The following is a 19,401-nucleotide window of genomic DNA, read 5'->3' as shown; positions in this document are numbered from 1 at the left end:
AAAACAGAATTGATCTGTTCACTGAGTGGATACAATATGAATCCATTAATCAAAAAGGCCTCCTCGAAATCTTCACAGAGGGATTTCACTGAGTAGTGAAGGAGCGAGGGCTAAAATACAGGGATCGTGGGCCTATACAGTGCTGCTTTATCCTGTACTTTCACGCAGCCAAGGCTGAAACTATTGTTCATTGGGAAATGGATTCAGTGAAAGAACAAATCCAAACCCATAAAGGATGGAGGTTGATTGGGCAGAGTTTTTTTTGGTTTTGTTTGTTTTTCCCCCTCTCTCTCTCTGTATGAAACACTAACTGACAGAAAACGCTCCTGGAAAGCTGGTCTCCTTCCTGTACGCTCGCGCATTTAAATCTCCCTCTCGCGGCGATGCAACTTCCGTTTTCAGCACCATGTACAGCGCCGTCACTCTCGCTTTCTCGTCGAGAGCCTACGCGGCGGCTTGAGGCGGGGAGCTAAACTTTTGGCGAAATCAGAGGGAAGGTCCGTGGCCGTTCACACGACGGTGCCTGCGCGTCTTCAGCCCGATGTCCCCCGCCGTCTGTCGCAGCGACGAATAAGCGCGGCCGCGGAGAGACCGAGGGGAGAGGCTCCGAGAGACAGGCTCCCGGGTGTGAGATGAATATGCACAGAGACGGCTCCGTGAAACAGATCCGTCGCTTTCTGCTCCGAGGCTGCTGAGGGGACACAGTTGCAATTTAAAAAGCAACCGAGCGACTTTCGAGACGAGAGGAAAAAGAGAGAGCGAAAGGAGGGAAGGACCGCTGTGCGAGGGGGGGACGCGAAGGGACTCGATCTGCATGTGAGACCGCTGGTCCACACACACACCGGAGGCAAGAGATGCAGCCTGCGAGCAAGCTCCTGACTCTGATTCTCCTCATCTTCATGGGCACAGAACTCACCCAAGTAGGTTTTTTTGTTTTTTTTGTTTTGCTTTTTGTTTTTGTGTTTTAACGCCATTTTCCGCCTCCTCTGTCAAAAGCCAGAAGACGCGGTTAATTGGCTCCAGATCCGCTTAGAGATTACCCGGTTACCTCGTATAAAGAGCCCCCGGTGAATTGGCCCTCTACCCCTCTTAAACAGATTAACGGGCGGGATTACACGATGTGAATGCGTTTTGCTTGACGGGCGCGGAGGAGATCCACCGGAGCCCCACTCCGTCTCTCCAGCGCCGGGGCTGTCAAGCGGGCCAGATATAGGGGGGCATATTGCACCATCTATCAATTTCCTCATTAGCAGACAGTCAGAGTAATCGGATGCAAGGTTATTCTGATAAAATATGTTGCCCGTATCTTCCTTTTTGTGCTTGTTTATTTTATTTTTTATTTTTTTTGAAAGGCCATTGTTATGGCAGATTATGGGCTGCTGCTCTCCAGGGCTCAACAATCAAATGCAGTGTCTCACAGAGGGTGTTTTGAGCATGCTCAATGACCACAGTGTGACTTACTGTTGCCTGTGTGAGGGGAGGGGGGGGGGCTACATCTAGTCCAGCAATGTAAAGCCACACAGCTCAGTAGTAAACAAAATTACCGGTCACTAAAATGCATCTCTGTGATTCCTCACTGGAACTACTAATTACTTCCTGTTTTCTAAAAGGCCATTTGCAGCAACAGACATAATAGTAACTGTTGCATTAAACTGCTGCCTTTTTTTTTTCAAACAGTAGGCTTTGAATCTATTTACTGCACAGCACTGCCACCACTGGATTGAAGAATTTGATGATTTAATTGCCCTTGCCTCAACAGACAGTCATATTTCACAGGCTTCACTGTCCGGTGAATCCAATTCTGGTTGGTAATTGGTAATTTATGTCTATTCCCGGTGTATCCGTGATATACTCTACCCCAAGACATACTCAATAAAATGTGTAGTGGAAGTAGGCTGCAGCAGAGCCTGCCGGCCCTGATAACCAGTGTGTTAGAAAAAAATATTGACGTGATATTGCCTTGACAGGAATATGCCAGCAATTGATTTCCCCCAATTTATGACATATGTCAGCGTGCCGTGAGCACAACATTTTTTATTCATAGAGCAACAGCTTGGCTTTGACATTCATTTGGCATTTGATTTGCAAATTGATCAAAGCTGTAACCTTACACGCAATTATCACTGCTTGCCACTTTATCTCTTCTACACTGAAGCATCAAATGTGTACTCTAGAATGTGAACGGGACACACGGCGCAGCAGCAGAGTGCACAAAAAAAAAATGCTGACACGATCGAACAATGGGGCCTTTTGCACTGGCTGATGGAAGCCATCAGTCAGAGGGGAGCGGAAAAAGCAGAGCGCATTGTGCTTTGGGTTTCTTGACAAGTCGGTACGGTTCCCGCACAGTGCAGTTCAGGGCCCACGTTACAGTGACAGTATTTCTCCGATGGCCTGGGCGTGTGTGTCATCTGCTTGAAGGTAAGTCGATATTAGCCCGCAGCTTGCCTGCCTACTCCCCGCCAGGAGAAAAGAAACACAAGCTACACCAACAGGCTCTATTTATAATGCCCCTGCTATAGAGAAATAGAATACATTTCACCGTGGGAAGCCCAGGCCTCCCCACATTTCTTCGCTGTTTGAAGACAGATATAAAAAGTGAGAGGTGTGTCTAGCGGCAGAAATCTAGAGAGCCTTTTATTGCCAGATTACTCATCTGAAAAAAGCCATTCAGGCAATATGGCCTCAAACTTGGATGTTGAACAACAATGCCCTCTTAATGACCACATTTACCACCTTGCCTCAGAAGTCGTAGCTTCAGGCCGCGTGGGGCAGCTGCCGCTCTCTTCTTAACATGTGGCCGCAGGGAGCGGGGAGAGGCCTGATCAGTGGCACAATCTCCTCTATAATTCTGCCCGCAGTCATTCACCTCTGTCCCCTCTGCTGAAGGATTTGGCGCCCGCCCGCTGTTCGCACAGAGGAGAATAAGTAAGCAGCCAGAGCGGCATCAGTTCCTCACCTAGAGGCTCCGCCATGGCTGCAGGCCCACATCCTAAAGCAACTCTCTGACACCTGACATAACAGATGGCCCTGCTGTAGCCGCCCCTTTGACACCAGGCAACCTACATATCCTAGCTCAGCCTACAAAGAACTACCGTGCAGAGAAATGCTGCACAACATCTGCTCATGTTAAGGCTTTAGATTTGTATGCACGCACAATTAAGAATATGATTTTTTTTAAATTAGTGTGTGGATTTTTATGAAAAAAAAAAGTGCCAATTTTTCTAATTCACATAAAACAACTAAATCTATGTCCACATCTATGCTACTCACGTTTAACTTATTAGGGTTCCAGCAATGGAATATTTTGAAAGAGTATAGGATTTTTTAATGTATGAAACTAAGAAAAGAATCAATCTGGTTTTATGTGAGAAGCTGAGAGTTGAGAGGAGTTGAGCTGAATTGCAATATGCGTGGTGTGATTGGCAGCCCGGGTTGAAACTATTTATTATTCAGTATGGTTGGTTGAGCGACGGAGCGGACGGGGGGGTAACGAGAAGAAGCGGATTAGGTGGAGATATGGTGCATTTTGCAGTGCACCTGCAGGCTGGAAAAGGGATTTTTCGCTACTTCATGAGCATTTATTACATTGTATACTGAGTTTTACAGTGTGGTTATCCTATTGTATACATACAGTCTAAACACCTGTCCACTATATTACAATGCAGTAAAAATAGCCCAGCCAGAAATACTATTTTCATGCAGCTTTAATGTTGCATCTGTTGGATGTTTACTGGTCATTCTTTGGTTTTTTTTTTTTTTAATATACTGAGTTATATTGTAAGATTTGCCTTCTTGTTTGTCTCTCCAGGTACATCTACACCCTTCACTTAGACCTTAAGTTGAACTTGCGTCTCACGTCACAAAGTGAAATGACATCAAAGCCATGCCTGTACAGCACAACTCCACAAGCCACATTCTCAGAAAAACTGCCATCAAATTTGATAAATTCTTATTTGTGCAGGACTATTGCATCAGACTCCATGACTGATCTCCGCGCAGGTGTTGCTTTTACCATGTCAACACATTTGAGATCTTGCAGACAATTGTAAATCCCCCCTTTTTCGATCCTTGCGCCTGCGTAGTGCAATTCTGATAACAGAGCAGTGTTTTCACTTACAAATCTCTCTATAAATCCCTCTTGATAAACAGACTGACTGGCTGATGACTGAATGAATGATTGATTTGTTCCCTGAGTCAGTCATCTTTTATTAGCACACCTGTGGCATCTCTCCTGATGCTGGTGTGTTAAATACTGAGCCCTTAATATTAGAGGTGGGACCCAAACTTTTTAAAATGATTTCTTTCAGCCGTATTGAAACTGAATGGGATCCACCGCTGTGGAGCTTGGAAAACCAGTCGTTCCCATTCGAAAGCTATGTCATTAGAGGCCGCTGTGCTGGACTGAAGTGCACCACGTTACACGAGACCAGACTGGGCCGGACAGCAGTGCACGGCGGTGAGCTGACCTCGATTTGATGCTACGCACTATTCTGCGGGAGCGTCGCTCCAGTGAGCTCTCACTTCAAAAGGTCACGGATGAGCGGGAGAGATAAGAGAGGCAGGAAAAATAGAGGGAGGTGGAGGGAAAAATGGAGGTGCAGTGAGCTCCGACCGTCCTGCCTTCTCGGAGTTGACCAGAAAAATGCATTACGGATCTGACAGAAATAACTGTGGACACAGATCCACTCTTGCTATTCTGGGGACCTCATGTATCTTGCAGTACTGCAATTTAGCCCATAGGCTGGAGTATTTGCCCACAGGCCTGTCGATGTGGGCAAATGAATTATTTGTTAGGGATCATTTGGGGATAGGGATTATTTGTCATTTCTGAACACAGACTATTAATCCTGTTAAAATAAACTATCCTGCAGTGAAAGATCCCCAAAGATTTCTGACCACGCTTGGTAATGCAACTGCAAGGTTTTAGTCCCAATGACTGTAAAATGTGGGCATGAACAGGAGAATTATATACTGAAAAGCCAAAAAAAAAAAAAAAATGACGAGAAGCTTTTTTATCTTAAAAAATATAATTTTATTGCATGTCGTCTGCCTCTTCCTCGCGTTATAAAAAACCCTCCGCCTCTGATTTCAGCAACGCCAAAGATCAGCTACACGATGGCGCCAGAGTCACACGAATTAAAAGCTGATCCTCAGTTCGAGCTGAAGGCATCAACCGGTATCCCATCACTGAAACACAGAAAACGTTTTCTGAGTCCCGCCGACCCACTGTCATTGCAGCGCGACATTTTCCACGCGCGTGTTTCGTGTCGATCTCGACGTGTGAGCTGGTCCCCCGCTGTGGTGGTTTTCCTTTTTAACTGTGGAGCCCGGTTTTACCGTGCAGGAGGTCCGCAAGGGGAGCCCGCTCTTGTTTCGGGGTCACCGTCGGCACCGGTGTCGGCCGACCCCTCGCCTGCTCACTGTCATTCCCTCTCGGGACGTCGGGCAGCTACGGGCGACTCGGGCGCAACCCGAGATATCACCGTCAGCGGACCCCAACCTGGCTGACATCATTGCGTCTGGCGATACAGACGGATCCGTGGTACCTCCTCCTCCCACCCCCCACCCCCGTCATCCAGTTGGAGCAGCCTTGTGCGTGCAGTCAGTGGCACTTAATCACAGAGCGCACCGAGGCAGGAGGCGGACCGTCGGGCGTGAACGAAACAGTTACGGTGAGCCGGAGAGGCAGCAGTGTGCGGGACACCGCAGGTAGAGGAGCCATCCAAGGGGACGTTTCCGGCAGCCGCTCTCGGTTTCACCTCCCCCCCTTTCATTTTCTGTCCTCCGCTGGAGCAAGTGCTGCCGGTCCCGACCTTTCCAGTTTCGGTCGTCCTCACCGCGTCCGTCTCGTTCGCCGCCAGGGCTTCGTTGGAGATGTCCAAAAAGAGACCAGCAGAGCCGGAGTCCCGGGTGAAACATCAGTCTGCTCTGGGCAACATGACTCGCCTCCCTTGTTCCTCGCTGGAGTCTGTAGAATGAAGACGGCTTAAAGAAAGTCCACGCAGAGCGCAAAGATGTCGGTGCCTTTGCTGAAGATCGGCGTCGTGCTCAGCACCATGGCGATGATTACCAACTGGATGTCGCAGACCCTCCCCTCTCTGGTGGGGCTCAATACTACCAAGCTCACGGCGGCACAGGGAGGATATCCAGACCGGAGCACAGGAGTAAGTGGGCAAGTTTCGCATATTTCCCGCGGCTGGTTGGGTTTTTTTCTTTTTATCTTTTTTTCTTTTTCGGAATGAATGTCTACTGTTGCTATCGAACTGGCCCGTGCGGTTCGAGGATAGGCACCGTAGGGTGCGATTTTGAGGGCGTTTGATTCACACCTAAGGGGGAGAAATTCTGCCAACGCGATGCGATTGCGGGGCTCATGCAAAAGTAAGGAGGACTTGAAGAGGCATCGTAGAAACCTTCCTCCTGCGTGTGATGGTTGATCCAGCTGCTGCCTCTGCCGATATGAGTAGCCTGCACTAGGTGGAAAGTTATATGTTGGCTATATGTATATTATATCTATATCTATATCTATATATAGATATAATATATATGTATGTAGATATATGTAGATATATGTGTATGTGTATGTAAATATGTGTGTGTGTGTGTGTGTGTATGTGTGTATATATATATATATATATATATATATATATATATATATATATATATATATATACACACATATACAATTTATTTATTTATTTATTTATTTTTGGCATTGAGATAAATTAGAGATCAGGGAAGATCGCAGGAAATTATAGCTGTGTTATTTTTACCCCATGAAGCAGCGGGAGTCCTCATTCCTCCTCTCAACTGTCCCTGTGAATGGGAGACCGCCAAAGCCAAGGTGCTGGTACAGAGTCCACCCGACGCGTGTCCATGTCTCTCCTTCAGACCCCCCTGGCAGATTCTTGGCTGCCTCTGTGCCAGGAGAATGCCAGGAGCGCGCTCTCTCAAGTGGAGGTTAGCACTGAAATGTGGAAACAATGGATGCCGAGGGCGAATAAATACATAAATAGTGGTAGCAGAGGACCCAGTGGAGTGATGTTCACTCAGTTATCCTGAATGTACTGTTTGTTTCAAGATTCTTGAGAAGATTCAAGCATTTTTACGTCAGTAGGTCTTGTGACATTTTCTTTAATCCTTTTGGTGAGCGACCATTGTAATAGTAGGGAGCAAGCGTTCCAGAGAAACACTGAGATATCGAGGCAGGTGCTTGATAGTGATTTTCTTTGTCTTGTCAGCACATCCTGTGGTAGGGAACAGTGCGGCTGGCTAACAGTCACTGTGATTGCTCCTCTTGGATTTTGTGAAGTCAAGTCCTTCTCACTAATTGAGTCAATCAGCAGGTCTGCCCAGTTGCTGATGCAGTGATGGATATATTTGTCAAAGTCACTTACTTAGTCCTATCCAATCAGCAGATTAATAACTGGAGTTGCGTCTCGAGGGGTTGGGGTCTAGGCGGGTAGGCGGGACCCTCTCCTCCTGCATCAAAAACGTCACATTTTACACTCCGAGCTTTCACACACACACCCAGCCCATTGAATAATGTGTGTAGCTACCCCTGGGTGGCTTTAAAATAAACAGTATGATGGTGCAAAACAGCTGGAGCCTGGTGGTTTGTTTTTGTGCAGATGGTGAAATATGCAACACAGTTTTGGCATTTAGCAGGCAAAACGCACTCAAAGTGCCAATGGCAGCGAGGCATCCTCTTTGTCTATGACATGTTTAAGGCCTGTAAGACATGACCAAACACAGGGATATGTCCACCTGTTGTCTTTTGCTGTCTTAGTCTGAGCTTGTTTTCCTTTGCCTCTCGCGCTTTGGTCCACCGCCCCCCCAGCTGCCCCTTTTCCTCTATTTATCCACTCCTTTGTCCTCAGGTGTTGCCAGCAAACCCAGAGGAATCGTGGCAGGTGTACAGTTCAGCCCAGGATAGTGAGGGAAGGTGTGTCTGCACTGTGGTGGCGCCCCAGCAGTCCATGTGTTCACGGGACGCCCGCACCAAACAACTGAGGCAGCTGTTAGAGAAGGTAATTGCCGCTTGACTCTTAAGCAACACATGACCCCAGCAATCAAAGTCATACAGTGCTCAGAGTACACAAAGACAAAGACACTTGCACACACACATTTAGGCTTACCCATGTTTGTGGTCTTCTAATCAGCTCTGCCCATTGGACAAGAATAGGGATCATTCTATAATGAGCTCCCTGGAAACCCAACAGGCATCATGGGAGGCAGCTATAAACTCAGTCACTGGGTTTCTATTGTCCCACACACTTCCAAAGCAACACATCTAATGATGCGACCCAGCGAAACACCCAGAGACTGGAAGCTAAGACTAACCTCATTTACATAAAAGGAACCTTTAAGCACATTTATCACGAAACCCTTTTCATTTAAGGATGGAGATAATCCCCAAATAATACAGACTAGCTGGCTGATTCACATAAGCTGCCAAAAAAAAATACAGACATCAACAGATCTCTCTTTAATAAACAGAAGACGAGCCAAGTTTATGGAGTTTTTGAACCACAGCAGTTTTGGAGAAACCAAATGTCTTAACAGTATGCGTTCTACAGTTACACCATGTGTCTGAGGCCCCCTGTCTAGTTGGCCTGATGTCAGAGTTAGTGAATAACTGCTAGAAGAATGCCAAGCCAAAAGAACATATTGAAACTCTGTTGAATTTTTCTCTACTTCTCGTCCTGGTTTTTCTAACATGAGAAACAGAGATTTATTTATTTATTTGCACTGACCAATGTGTCCACATGGCACTCCAGGTCCAGAACATGACCCAGTCCATCCAGGTGCTGGACCAGCGGACCCAGAGGGACCTGCAGTATGTGGAAAAGATGGAGGTCCAGCTCCGTGGTCTGGAAACTAAGTTCAGGCAGGTGGAGGAGAACCACAAGCAGAACATCGCCAAGCAATACAAGGTACGGAGCCATATCTCGAGCCATTGACCCAGCCGCCATTCTGTCAAAACATTCATGGCTGCTCTGCAGCCCATTAAACACAGCCTCACCCATTTAGTGTTTGTGTGGTCCCACTGCGGAGATTGTTCACTTTCCTAAACCACCATACCATATACCAAGAAATTCATAACGCATGCATAGTTGAAGAGGGTAAATTATTGGATAAATAAACTCAACAGCAAGTTTCATATTATTATTTCACTCCGACTCACTTTTAAAAAACCATGTGAAGGAATCCTAAATCAATCCTAAGTCAAATAAGGAGATTTATTAAAACATTTAATGTTTATCACAATGACCACATAATGGTGAAATGTTGTAGACACTTAAAGTGTAACCTTGTACAGTGACACCAAGATCTCTGCACATGGGACACACATGCTTGTAAGTATATAATAGAAACAAAACCCTCCAAGGAGTTTTTCCGAGAGGGTTTACTGTCCAATCAAAGTAACGTCATTTTGAACAAATCTTATGCAAGTAGGACGGGGTATCGAGTGACATTTAACCTTTTTCCCTTATAAAACCTAAAAAAAGTGGGTCTGCAGGTAACGATTATTATCGATTATTAACGATCATTATAAAGTAAGATGTAGATTATTTTCTTGATTAACTTTATACAAAATGTCAGGAAAAAGTGAAAAGTACCTATCAAAGTTTCTTAAAGCCCACGGCTATGTCACCAAATCAAATTTTGCTCGGAAAATTACTTTATAGTTAACATTTTAACAGCTCTCAAAAAAGTTGAGATTTATCTTGCTGTTGATCGACTAATCAATCAAAAAACTTCAGCTCTGCAACAAAAGTTGGCCTGAGATAGCCCAAGTAAAACTGTGAAAGGTTTTATTTAAGTCAGTAACTATTTCACCAGAGAAAAAGTGGACGAAATTACGAATTTGACGAGACGTTCAATGCCACCTTTGAGTACTTCAAAGGTTTTGTCACTCTGTGCTACGGACATAGTTTGGACAGTAACAAAAAGTGACTGAAGGTCGATACCCAGCCCTTTTTGCAGTCATTCACACAAATGCATTGTTTCAGTGTACCTGTATTCCCACCTTTAGCACTCTGAATCTAAAGCATCTACAGTGTCTGTGTCATTTTACCTGCACCGATACGTCTGTGTGATCCTGTCATCTACGCATGCTCGAAAACCTCACGCAACCAACGCCACATTCAGTGCATGTGTGCAATACTCTGTAACTTGTCTAAGTGCATATACTAAGTGTGTGTGCATTCGTTTGTTTGTGTGTCTGTTAGATAGGTTAGCAAGCTCTAGCCCCTGTCAACGGTTTTGTCATTTTCTTGCTTGCAGGGCTAACTTTAAGACATGTAAAGAGAGCCACAGGGAAGAAGAGGCAGGTCAATTCCAGATTCCCCTGAACTGGGCCACAGTACTGAGAGCATTTGGGCGTCAAACAGTTAATTTATCTTTAGCACCATTAAGACTAAGAAACCCCACCCCTCTCCCAGACCAACCCACCACTGATCTCTTCCTGCATGTTACTGCTGTCAAAGTTTTCCATCTAAAAGCTTTTTTCAAAAGTAAATACATTTATTATTACTATTATTATTATTATTATTATTATTATTATTATTATTATCATTACTACTATTATTATTATCATTACTACTATTATTATTATTAATTGCTGTTATTCATTTTATTTTCTTTGGCTTTTGTCTATGCATATTTGGTTAATCAACAAATCTATACGTAAAACTATAGACGTAAAAACTCGAGACACTTTGTTGTGTGTGACATGTAAAAGCATGTAACCCTTAATACGATGTTGCATTTTAAACGATGATGACCAATAAAGAGCTTTCCCAATTGTTGTCGGTGTACCGAGGGCTTGCTTTTTAACGGCTGGTCACTGCCGGGACGGGGCCACCTGCTCTGCTTGTCCAGCGGGTGGAGAATATTTGCCGGGTTTGTTTGCTCAGACACACACCTGCACAGACAAAACACAGCTTTTCACACACAAACACTGAACATGGACACAAACAGGGGGTCTTCATGTCAGTGAATAGGCAGGATAGAGTCAGAGTAGTCAGGTCAGACAGGTGTTTTTTTTTTTTTTTTTTTTTCATTTCTTTTCCTTTTATGGACAGCGGGACTCCTTTTTGTCACGCATGACACTCAACCGAGCTTATTCTAATCCTTTCAGGCCATAAAAGCGAAAATGGAGGAGCTTAGACCGTTGATACCAGTGTTGGAGGAGTACAAAGCCGATGCCAAATTGGTATTGCAGTTTAAGGAGGAGGTCCAGAATCTGACGTCAGTTCTAAGCGAACTTCAGGAGGAGATGGGGGCCTATGACTACGAGGAGCTCCACAGCAGAGTGTCAAATCTTGAGGAGAGACTCCGAGCATGCATGCAAAAATTAGGTAGGCACAGAAAGTCGTTGGCACACACTATGTTTCAGACACATGCATGCACAAACACTCCCACTGACATACAGTATGTTGTGACTGGCCAGAAAGAGATCCCCAGGCATATTCACATGATACAGAACATCACAGAAACATTATGTGTGGCTGTAATCATCTACCACTCAAATGCATATTGCACAGTCTCTTATCATACTCGCCATTTACACTGTTCCAAACGGGCTTGCCCAATAAGGGACTTTGCTACTGGTATAGTCTCACACTGTCAGAGTAAAACAATAATGAGGTCCAAGAGAGGGCTGTCCAAGAGGGCAAGGTTCATAGAACTGCCGTTTAGTTTACATGTCGTTTGATAGGAAATCGATCAGCTCCAATTCTATAATGGATTAAATGGGTCCGAGCCATCTATCAGTCAAAAAGCCAAACATGTTCTGGGTTCCAGCCCCTCAAACTTGAGACTACAGAGAATACAGACTTTTTTTTTCCCACAATTTTATAACCATTTATAGAATAAATCATTGATTGAAAGAGGAACCGGCATAGAACATAATTATTAATGGCAGTGCCGCCTGTTAAATTTTTGTATTTGTTTGGCCCCAATTTTTCTTTATAATGTAGAATTCTGCATGAATCTATGGCAGCATCCCAGAAAACCGGCCTCCTGTGACTGAAATTGATGGGACATTAAAATACATGATTAGGCATGAGTCATTTTACATAGTTCCACATACAAACTCACACCAGAGGATGGCACAGAAAGGAAGAAAGCTGCTGGCAGCTTCCTCAGTTTGCAAGTTGCCATCGCCGTCACATCTTTCCTTTTGGCCTCCGTCTCAGTCTCTTCACACCTCTGTCACAGCCCACAGTGCTAATAGATGCACACCCACACTACAGTGACTAAGATGTATTGCAGCAGCAGGGACACACTTACATGCTGCACATCATGGGTATATTGTGTCCCTGTTTCAAATTATTGACTGTGCAAAATGACAGAAAGAAATTGGGAAAAGCTTCTGGTTAAAGTGCCTACTGTTCTTTTTTGGAACTCTAGTTGAGACACAGTGATTGGATTTTAATTGAATAAATAGAGACCAAAAAGCAGATACCTAAGCTCAGCTCCCCAGTCACTACTTGTGTCATTCTTTATCTATGCATGCACAATGATTTTCATACTGGCTACCTCTGCTACAACTACCTGGAGGACTGGATTTAGGGGTCTTGTCCGTGTTTTCACTCTCAGTTCAGTGCACGTGCGTCTCTTCACATCTGTGGTCAGACTGCGTCAGATAGGAGAGCAGGGAAGTTACTCTGGTGCGTGTGTGCGAGATCAGACAATATAAAGGTGAGGTCGCCCAGTGAGGGACTGGCTCAGGCAGAACAGACGGAGGCCGGTCCTTTCATCTTCACACGACTGCGGAGGCGCTCATGCATAGTGTGCACAAATACACTCCAGTACACACTCGTTATTGAGATTAAACTTGTGTAGGTCACTCGCCGTATTGACATCCGCAGACCAACAGCGGGAAAAAAAGAGGGAAAAACAGAGAGGGTAGGAGAAACGTGCGAACTGAATAATAGATAGAGGGCGGTAAGGGACAGCAGAAAGAGTGATAAAGTGAAGGCGAGTCGGAAAAGTGAAAGAGTAGCTAGGGTCCCTGCAGAGCTGTCCTTCAAGCTGTTTTGTGCCAGAGAGACTAACAGCCCAGTGGCTGTTGAGGCACAATTGCCATCGATCAACAGGACATGCCAGCTTGCTGGGCAATAATCAAATGAATAAATCACCCTGTGTCATGCCCCGGTAGTGGCGAGGCACAAAGAGCTTTAAGCAAATCTCGGCCCTTCACACCAAAATACTGATGAACGGAGCAAGAAGGTCGTAGCGGCACACAAAGCCGTCTGCTACGTGCTCTGCTACCATTGTTCTTCCCTTCAAATTTCCTCTGTAGAAAATGGAATTACAGGCATAATAATAGAGTGAGGTTCAAATGCCACTGAATCCATGTTTTTCTCATTGCAAACAGCCTCGCCCTCTCTCTTTGCATTCATTTTCCCTCTTCCTTGTTCTTTAGTAAAGAATAATTCTTTTATTACAACTCAGATATTATTTTTGTAGTTTAATAGCTAACAGTAATCAATACATTGTAGTCATCAAGTTAAATGCTAAGATCTGGGAACTTGACTGGGGAGGAAACACCGGCTGTCAGACGACAAAACAGATTATAAAGCCCGTGAAAAGTTGGTCTCAGATCTTAAGTATTTCTCTACAACATTAAACATTCTCAACTAACTAAGCCAATAGTGAGTTTAAAAACATCTTAAGGTATTATTTTCATGTATTTATGAAGAGTTTAATGCTCAAAACTCAGCTAGTTTGGTTCATCTGGACTGTGTGGGTGTGGTTTGATCGGATTTGATTGACAGTGACCAAACCAACTGTCATCGGTCTGATTCGACCCTTTGCTGAATCCTGAACGGTGCAGAGGAGTATGTGACGTCACCGTTTTACAACTGAGCCCAACCTACTCCAAGCCAGTGACAAGAGCTCAGAGAAAAACAGAAATCTCTCTGGTGAAATGGCCACAACAGTTCTAGCTGTGGCAGGGAATAGGGTGTTCACGTAGGACCCCATCACTCATTGTAAAAAAAAAACCAAAAAAAAAAAAAACCTGCTGGACAAAACAAGTGGCAGTTACTGCAGGTTTACCAAACTTATGTGGAAGAGAAAAAGAAGACGAACAGCAAAATGATTATACACACTGTCCGTTGTAAAAATCCACCACAGCTTACAGATCCGACCTGATTCAATTTTGACCCATTATACTTGCCGTTTTTGTGCACACACGTTTTTTTTCTGTGCTGTCGTCTAGAGCTGCAATGGTTTTTTCAATTAATCAATGAGTCGATCAACAAAAAAATTCTTTCTGAGGGGTTTGGACTGTTGGTCAGACAAAACAAGACATTTGAACACATCACCTGTGAGAAATTATAACAGGAATTTTATACTATTTTCTGACATGTTATAGACAAAACAATGAACTGATTAATCCAGAAAATAACTGATGATCATCTGACCGCTCGTGTTTCTTGCCCTGTCGGACTACGGACAACATAGGTGCAGCCTTCCCAGATCTCACTTTGGTGAGCACAGTGTTATCAGTACCAATAAAATTATAGACAGAACGACAAAAATAAGTTGAAATAAATCAAAATGATCTTTTAAAAACAAATATTCCTCTACCTCACGGTTGAGTGTTTATTCCATATCTAAATCTTCACATTTTGGGGTAAAGGCTGATGCTGTTCTTGTTATATGAGGTCCAGGTCCCATCAGGTTTTGCATTTGCTTTACCCTCTGCTTTCGTCCGGGCAAATTTAGGCCAAAAGGGGATTAGACCCTGTGTGCATCTCCAGAATAAAGATCCATCAGCTGGCTCCCCAGCAGCTTGTAATAGTAGTTGTCATCTATAGATAGAGGCATGATTAGAGAAAATAAACAAATAAATCAATGGCCAGTGTATTACTGCAGTCTGTAATCTGACTGAGGGTTATGTAAGGGACTCAACCCCCACTAGAAAGAGTAGACGCTGCTCATGTGGCCATGTGTTTGTCTCTCAGCCACCGCTGAGGTGTGATGCCCACACGTACTCACAGATCGCGACATATGTTGCACACAAACGCTCCAATTGATATGCAAAACCACAAGTTTCATTGCGCACGTGAAAGACACGAGAGTAGCTGGAGTGAGACAGATAACTGAATGAGACCAGCAGAGGAAGCAAAAGCCAAATCTGGATTTTCTGACTATAAAGTAAAATGACATTTCACAACAATGGGGAGCAGGTGAGATGATAGGGGGATATAAAGAAAGAGGAAAGAAGAGTGTTACAGTGAGGGGTTAATGAGAGAGAGATGCTAATGAGGACCTAAAATGAGCCATAGTCACAGTCTCATTCTTTAAAGTGGCATATCGAAACTATTCATTACAATCATGTGAAAAAATGTACTCTATATGATCTAATTGAACTTTGTCCTGCTGAAATATCCTCCTCAAAATGGCCTACGTCTAGCTGACTGGATGCCCTGCAGTGCCGAGTGTGGAGAAGTATTGTTATTTAGTAAAATCGTGTCTCTCATTTCCTCCTGCGCTCATTAGAACGGATATATTAGTCTGACCGGCTCTCAGTCAGGAGGGACGCGGAGCCCAGCGCTGGTTTTTTGTCAAAATTCACATTAACACCTCATTCAACACTAATTAACACTGCAGCAGCTTACAAGCCGCACACTGAAGCAGGATACACAGAGGCTTCCCCTTTCCTGTCCCTCCCACTTTGTCACACATCCATACAGAGAGAGTTAAACAGGCATTACGATGTGTGAACTGAATAATAAGCACCTCCTGTACAGTACACGCAAAGAGAGAGGCAGAGACATAGCAACAAGCTGGACATCAACTCCCTCATCCTTCAGGCAAACTCATTTGGATTTAAAGTAAATGAAAGTGAAGCCCTTGTAATAGATTGTGGACTAGTCTAAGTACCCAAATGGGTGATGCTCTAGATGTTCCCATTTCACTTCTTTCTTTGCAGCATGCGGCAAGCTGACGGGCATCAGTGATCCCATCACCATCAAGACGTCCGGATCCAGGTTCGGTTCCTGGATGACTGACCCTCTGGCACCTGAAGGAGATACACGGGTAGGTACTGCTGCACACAGTAGTCTCACGGTAGGGATGGGAATCATCTAATATGATATTGAATTCATCTCTCTGTGCGGCTGAGTATTGAACCCTTGTCGGTACCAAAAGCTGACAATGAATTTTTGCTCACACTTGTACTCTTTTTCACTTATTTTTTGATCATACAGTTTCTGATTTTAAATCATAATTTGGCCAATCTGAGTCTTTTATTTTATTGAGGTAGGAGTTGTGTTGCGGCTGGAGTTTAGACAGCATTTAACATTAGAGGTTTGGTTCCTTTTTGTTAAAAACATGCTCATTTTCAAGCCCTGCTCGTTTTAAAGGTTAAAAAAAAAAAAATCCTAAAAGCACCTCTAAAGCTCACTAATTGAAACGTTACGTCTCATTTGTTTAATATGTTTTCGTTTGTTTAAAAACCTAACTAACAGGTAGTCCATGCTCGCAGCCAAGAAAGAGTCTTGTACATAACTGCCCATAAAACCTCAATTAGTGAGCCTTAGAGGTGCCAGTAAGCGGACTTTGTTGTTACTGTTTCCCCCTGTTTCCAGTCTTTTGCTAAGCTAGGCTAACTGGACAGAGTGGTATCGATCCCCTCACCAAGGAAGCCACAAGGCAAATAAGTGTATTTCCCAAAATGTTAAACTATTGCTTTACAGTTCCCATTCACTGTTAATGGTGATCTTTTAGGTTTTTCAATATTCTGATTAGATATAGCAATTTGGTGAGTTCTATCTACTTTCTTCTGTTGTATTGTCCACCTCCACGTTTTTTGATTTCCATCTTGCAATTCCACCCTGCTGGGGCATGCTGACACGAGAACGTTGAACGTATTTTTTCAGCCCTTAACTATGACCTTCACCTGTGATCAAGGTCAACTCTCACTGTGAAATGTAACCGTCTGTGTTAATTGGGTCACTGTCCTTTAATCAGCCGATTGCATCTGACTTCCCTTTGCGGGGCACGGCTTCTGTGGGTTGAATAAATGGGTCTGCTTTCATCACTCAAACACGGTGAAGTGAAATGCCAGGGATAAATCTATATGGTTTTAACACGAAGCTGCCTAGTGGACAAGGAAGGGAGGGAGCTGGAAAAATAAAGAAAGCTCATTTGTATGCTAAGCATTTACATGCTCTTTGTGCACCCGCATTATGCGACACATTAAAAAGAGACAAATATCACATGGGAGGAAAAAGGACAGAAATTTGAGAAGACCCAGCAGTATGCAGTACAGTCGCTGTGTAAATTTGCACTTTGTTTCCTGAAGGCTAATTGTCATGATAACACAGGCTGTATAATGTGTATTTTTCTTTTAAAAATTCTCAGCAGCAAGGGTAAGGCTTAATGCTGACTAAGATTATATTACCATACGGTAAAGACAACTTTTTGTAGAAATCAATCCATTTTGATCAGGACACATTATGTGCTGCATTATCAAAGAGAATAAAAGGAAGAATGAAGTGTAATTGACAAAGCAGACAGGCCTGCTCCACTTCTTTTCATCTGTTGGATTCCTGGCCTTGGTTTTTTTTTTCTTTGCTGTGCCCTTTGAGACCTGATTCCTTGAAGTGAATTGTTTTTTAAGTCAATCACAGCAGCACATGGAAGCAGGTAGGGGAAGGGCTTCAGGTGTCTCAGTCCCACAGAGACTGAGGAAGTGTTTCAGCCTCCAGCGGCTCCGCGATGAGAGCTTTCTGCCCATCACCGCAGGGGCCAACAGGAAGCTTGGTCGAAGCAGCTGAGACAGGCCTTTTATCTGGAATGATGGGCATTATCGCTGCGGGGCCCGGCTCATGCCACCCTGCGGCTGTCATCCTTACTGTTTGTATTCAGAAGCTGCCGGATCTCAGCTTCGTCGGCTCCCTGAGGAAGTTTCTTAACTTAAGTGGGATGCTTGTTGACGGTGTGATTTGATTTATTCTGCGTATGATCTGCATACAAAATTGGGATATTCACAAAGGCACGCTGACGAACGATGATGATGAGAGGGTTTCTAGCTCTGAAGTACTGCTGTGTTTGATCCTAATGCTTCTTTCTTTCTCTCTGTCGTCATGGTGTTTAGGTCTGGTACATGGATGGTTACCATAACAACCGCTTCGTGCGGGAGTACAGATCGATGCAGGACTTCATGACGTCAGACAACTTCACGTCCCATCGGCTGCCCCACCCGTGGTCAGGAACAGGTCAGGTGGTCTACAACGGCTCCATCTACTTCAACAAATTCCAGAGCCACGTCATCATCAAGTTCGACTTCCGCACCTCTTCCATCAGCAAGTCCCGGCAGCTTGACTACGCCGGCTTCAACAACGCTTATCACTACGCCTGGGGCGGCCACTCTGACATTGACCTAATGGTGGACGAGGGAGGCCTGTGGGCTGTCTACGCCACCAACCAGAATGCCGGCAACATTGTCATCAGCAAGCTCAACCCCAACACGCTGCAGATCATCAAGAGCTGGACCACCAACCACCCCAAAAGGAGTGCCGGGGAGTCTTTCATGATCTGCGGTACGCTTTACGTCACCAACGGCTACTCAGGGGGCACCAAGGTCTACTACGCCTACTCCACCAACTCCTCTACCTACGAGTACATCGACATTGCCTTCCAGAATAAGTACTCACATATCTCCATGCTGGACTACAATCCGCGTGACCGTGCCCTCTATGCTTGGAACAATGGCCACCAGGTCCTTTACAATGTCACACTGTTCCATGTTATACGCTCAGAAGAACTGTAACCAAGGAAAATGGATTACATACATAAATACATATTGTCTGTTTAGAGATCTCCCTATATACAAAAATACATGTGAAAGAAAAAGACTCAATGGCAAGAGCATTCTATTTGTAATATCAAATAACTTTTACTGAGAGACTGAATCAACAGTGAATGCAAAGTGGATTGAATGTGCATATACATGATACTGAAAAAAAAAAATCTAAAATTGAAGGCTTTCATTCCAAAATGTGATATATTTGTTATAGAAAAAAAGTGCTTTATCAATTAATGTCACAAAGTCACAGATGAGAGATCAAAACAGATCTGTTTTGTAAATAAAAGACTTAATATGAATTCTGAGTTTAAAAGTTGCCCATAGTAGACTTTATATTAATAGCTGCCATCATTTTCTTGGAGATATTTTATTTTGGAATGGAACTCTTTAATTGTTTGTCGCATAGAAAATGATTGTAAAAGTAGACTATATATCAGATGAAAAAGAATAAGAACAGATGCCAAAAAAAGTGAACATCACGCCTTTTTTTTTCCTTTGTTTTTATATATATAATGGAATATCAACCTAAGCTCATTCCTGTGGCTCCGGTTCTTCTGCAGAAATCC

General features: G+C 44.1%; 1 protein-coding gene across 2 annotated transcripts; it reads left to right on the top strand.

The window, feature by feature from the left end:
• Nucleotides 1-379: 379 nt before the first annotated feature.
• olfm1b (olfactomedin 1b) lies at nucleotides 380-18,799 on the top strand. 2 transcript variants are annotated; one of them, XM_040156519.1, is made up of 6 exons: nucleotides 380-920; nucleotides 7,881-8,030; nucleotides 8,781-8,936; nucleotides 11,147-11,366; nucleotides 15,956-16,062; nucleotides 18,125-18,799. In XM_040156519.1, exons 1-6 carry the CDS (start codon nucleotides 855-857, stop codon nucleotides 18,797-18,799), a joined length of 1,374 nt encoding a protein of 457 aa, XP_040012453.1. In that variant the 5' UTR covers nucleotides 380-854. The 2 variants fall into 2 exon arrangements, with proteins under 2 accessions (XP_040012453.1, XP_040012452.1); XM_040156518.1 differs by lacking the exon at nucleotides 380-920 and adding an exon at nucleotides 5,637-6,167.
• Nucleotides 18,800-19,401: the final 602 nt, after the last annotated feature.

Source organism: Xiphias gladius, chromosome 20, assembly GCF_016859285.1.
Source record: "Xiphias gladius isolate SHS-SW01 ecotype Sanya breed wild chromosome 20, ASM1685928v1, whole genome shotgun sequence".
Taxonomy (NCBI): domain Eukaryota; kingdom Metazoa; phylum Chordata; class Actinopteri; order Istiophoriformes; family Xiphiidae; genus Xiphias; species Xiphias gladius.
The sequence above is the reverse complement of the archived record's forward strand: the minus strand, read 5'-3'. Positions and strand labels throughout refer to the sequence as shown.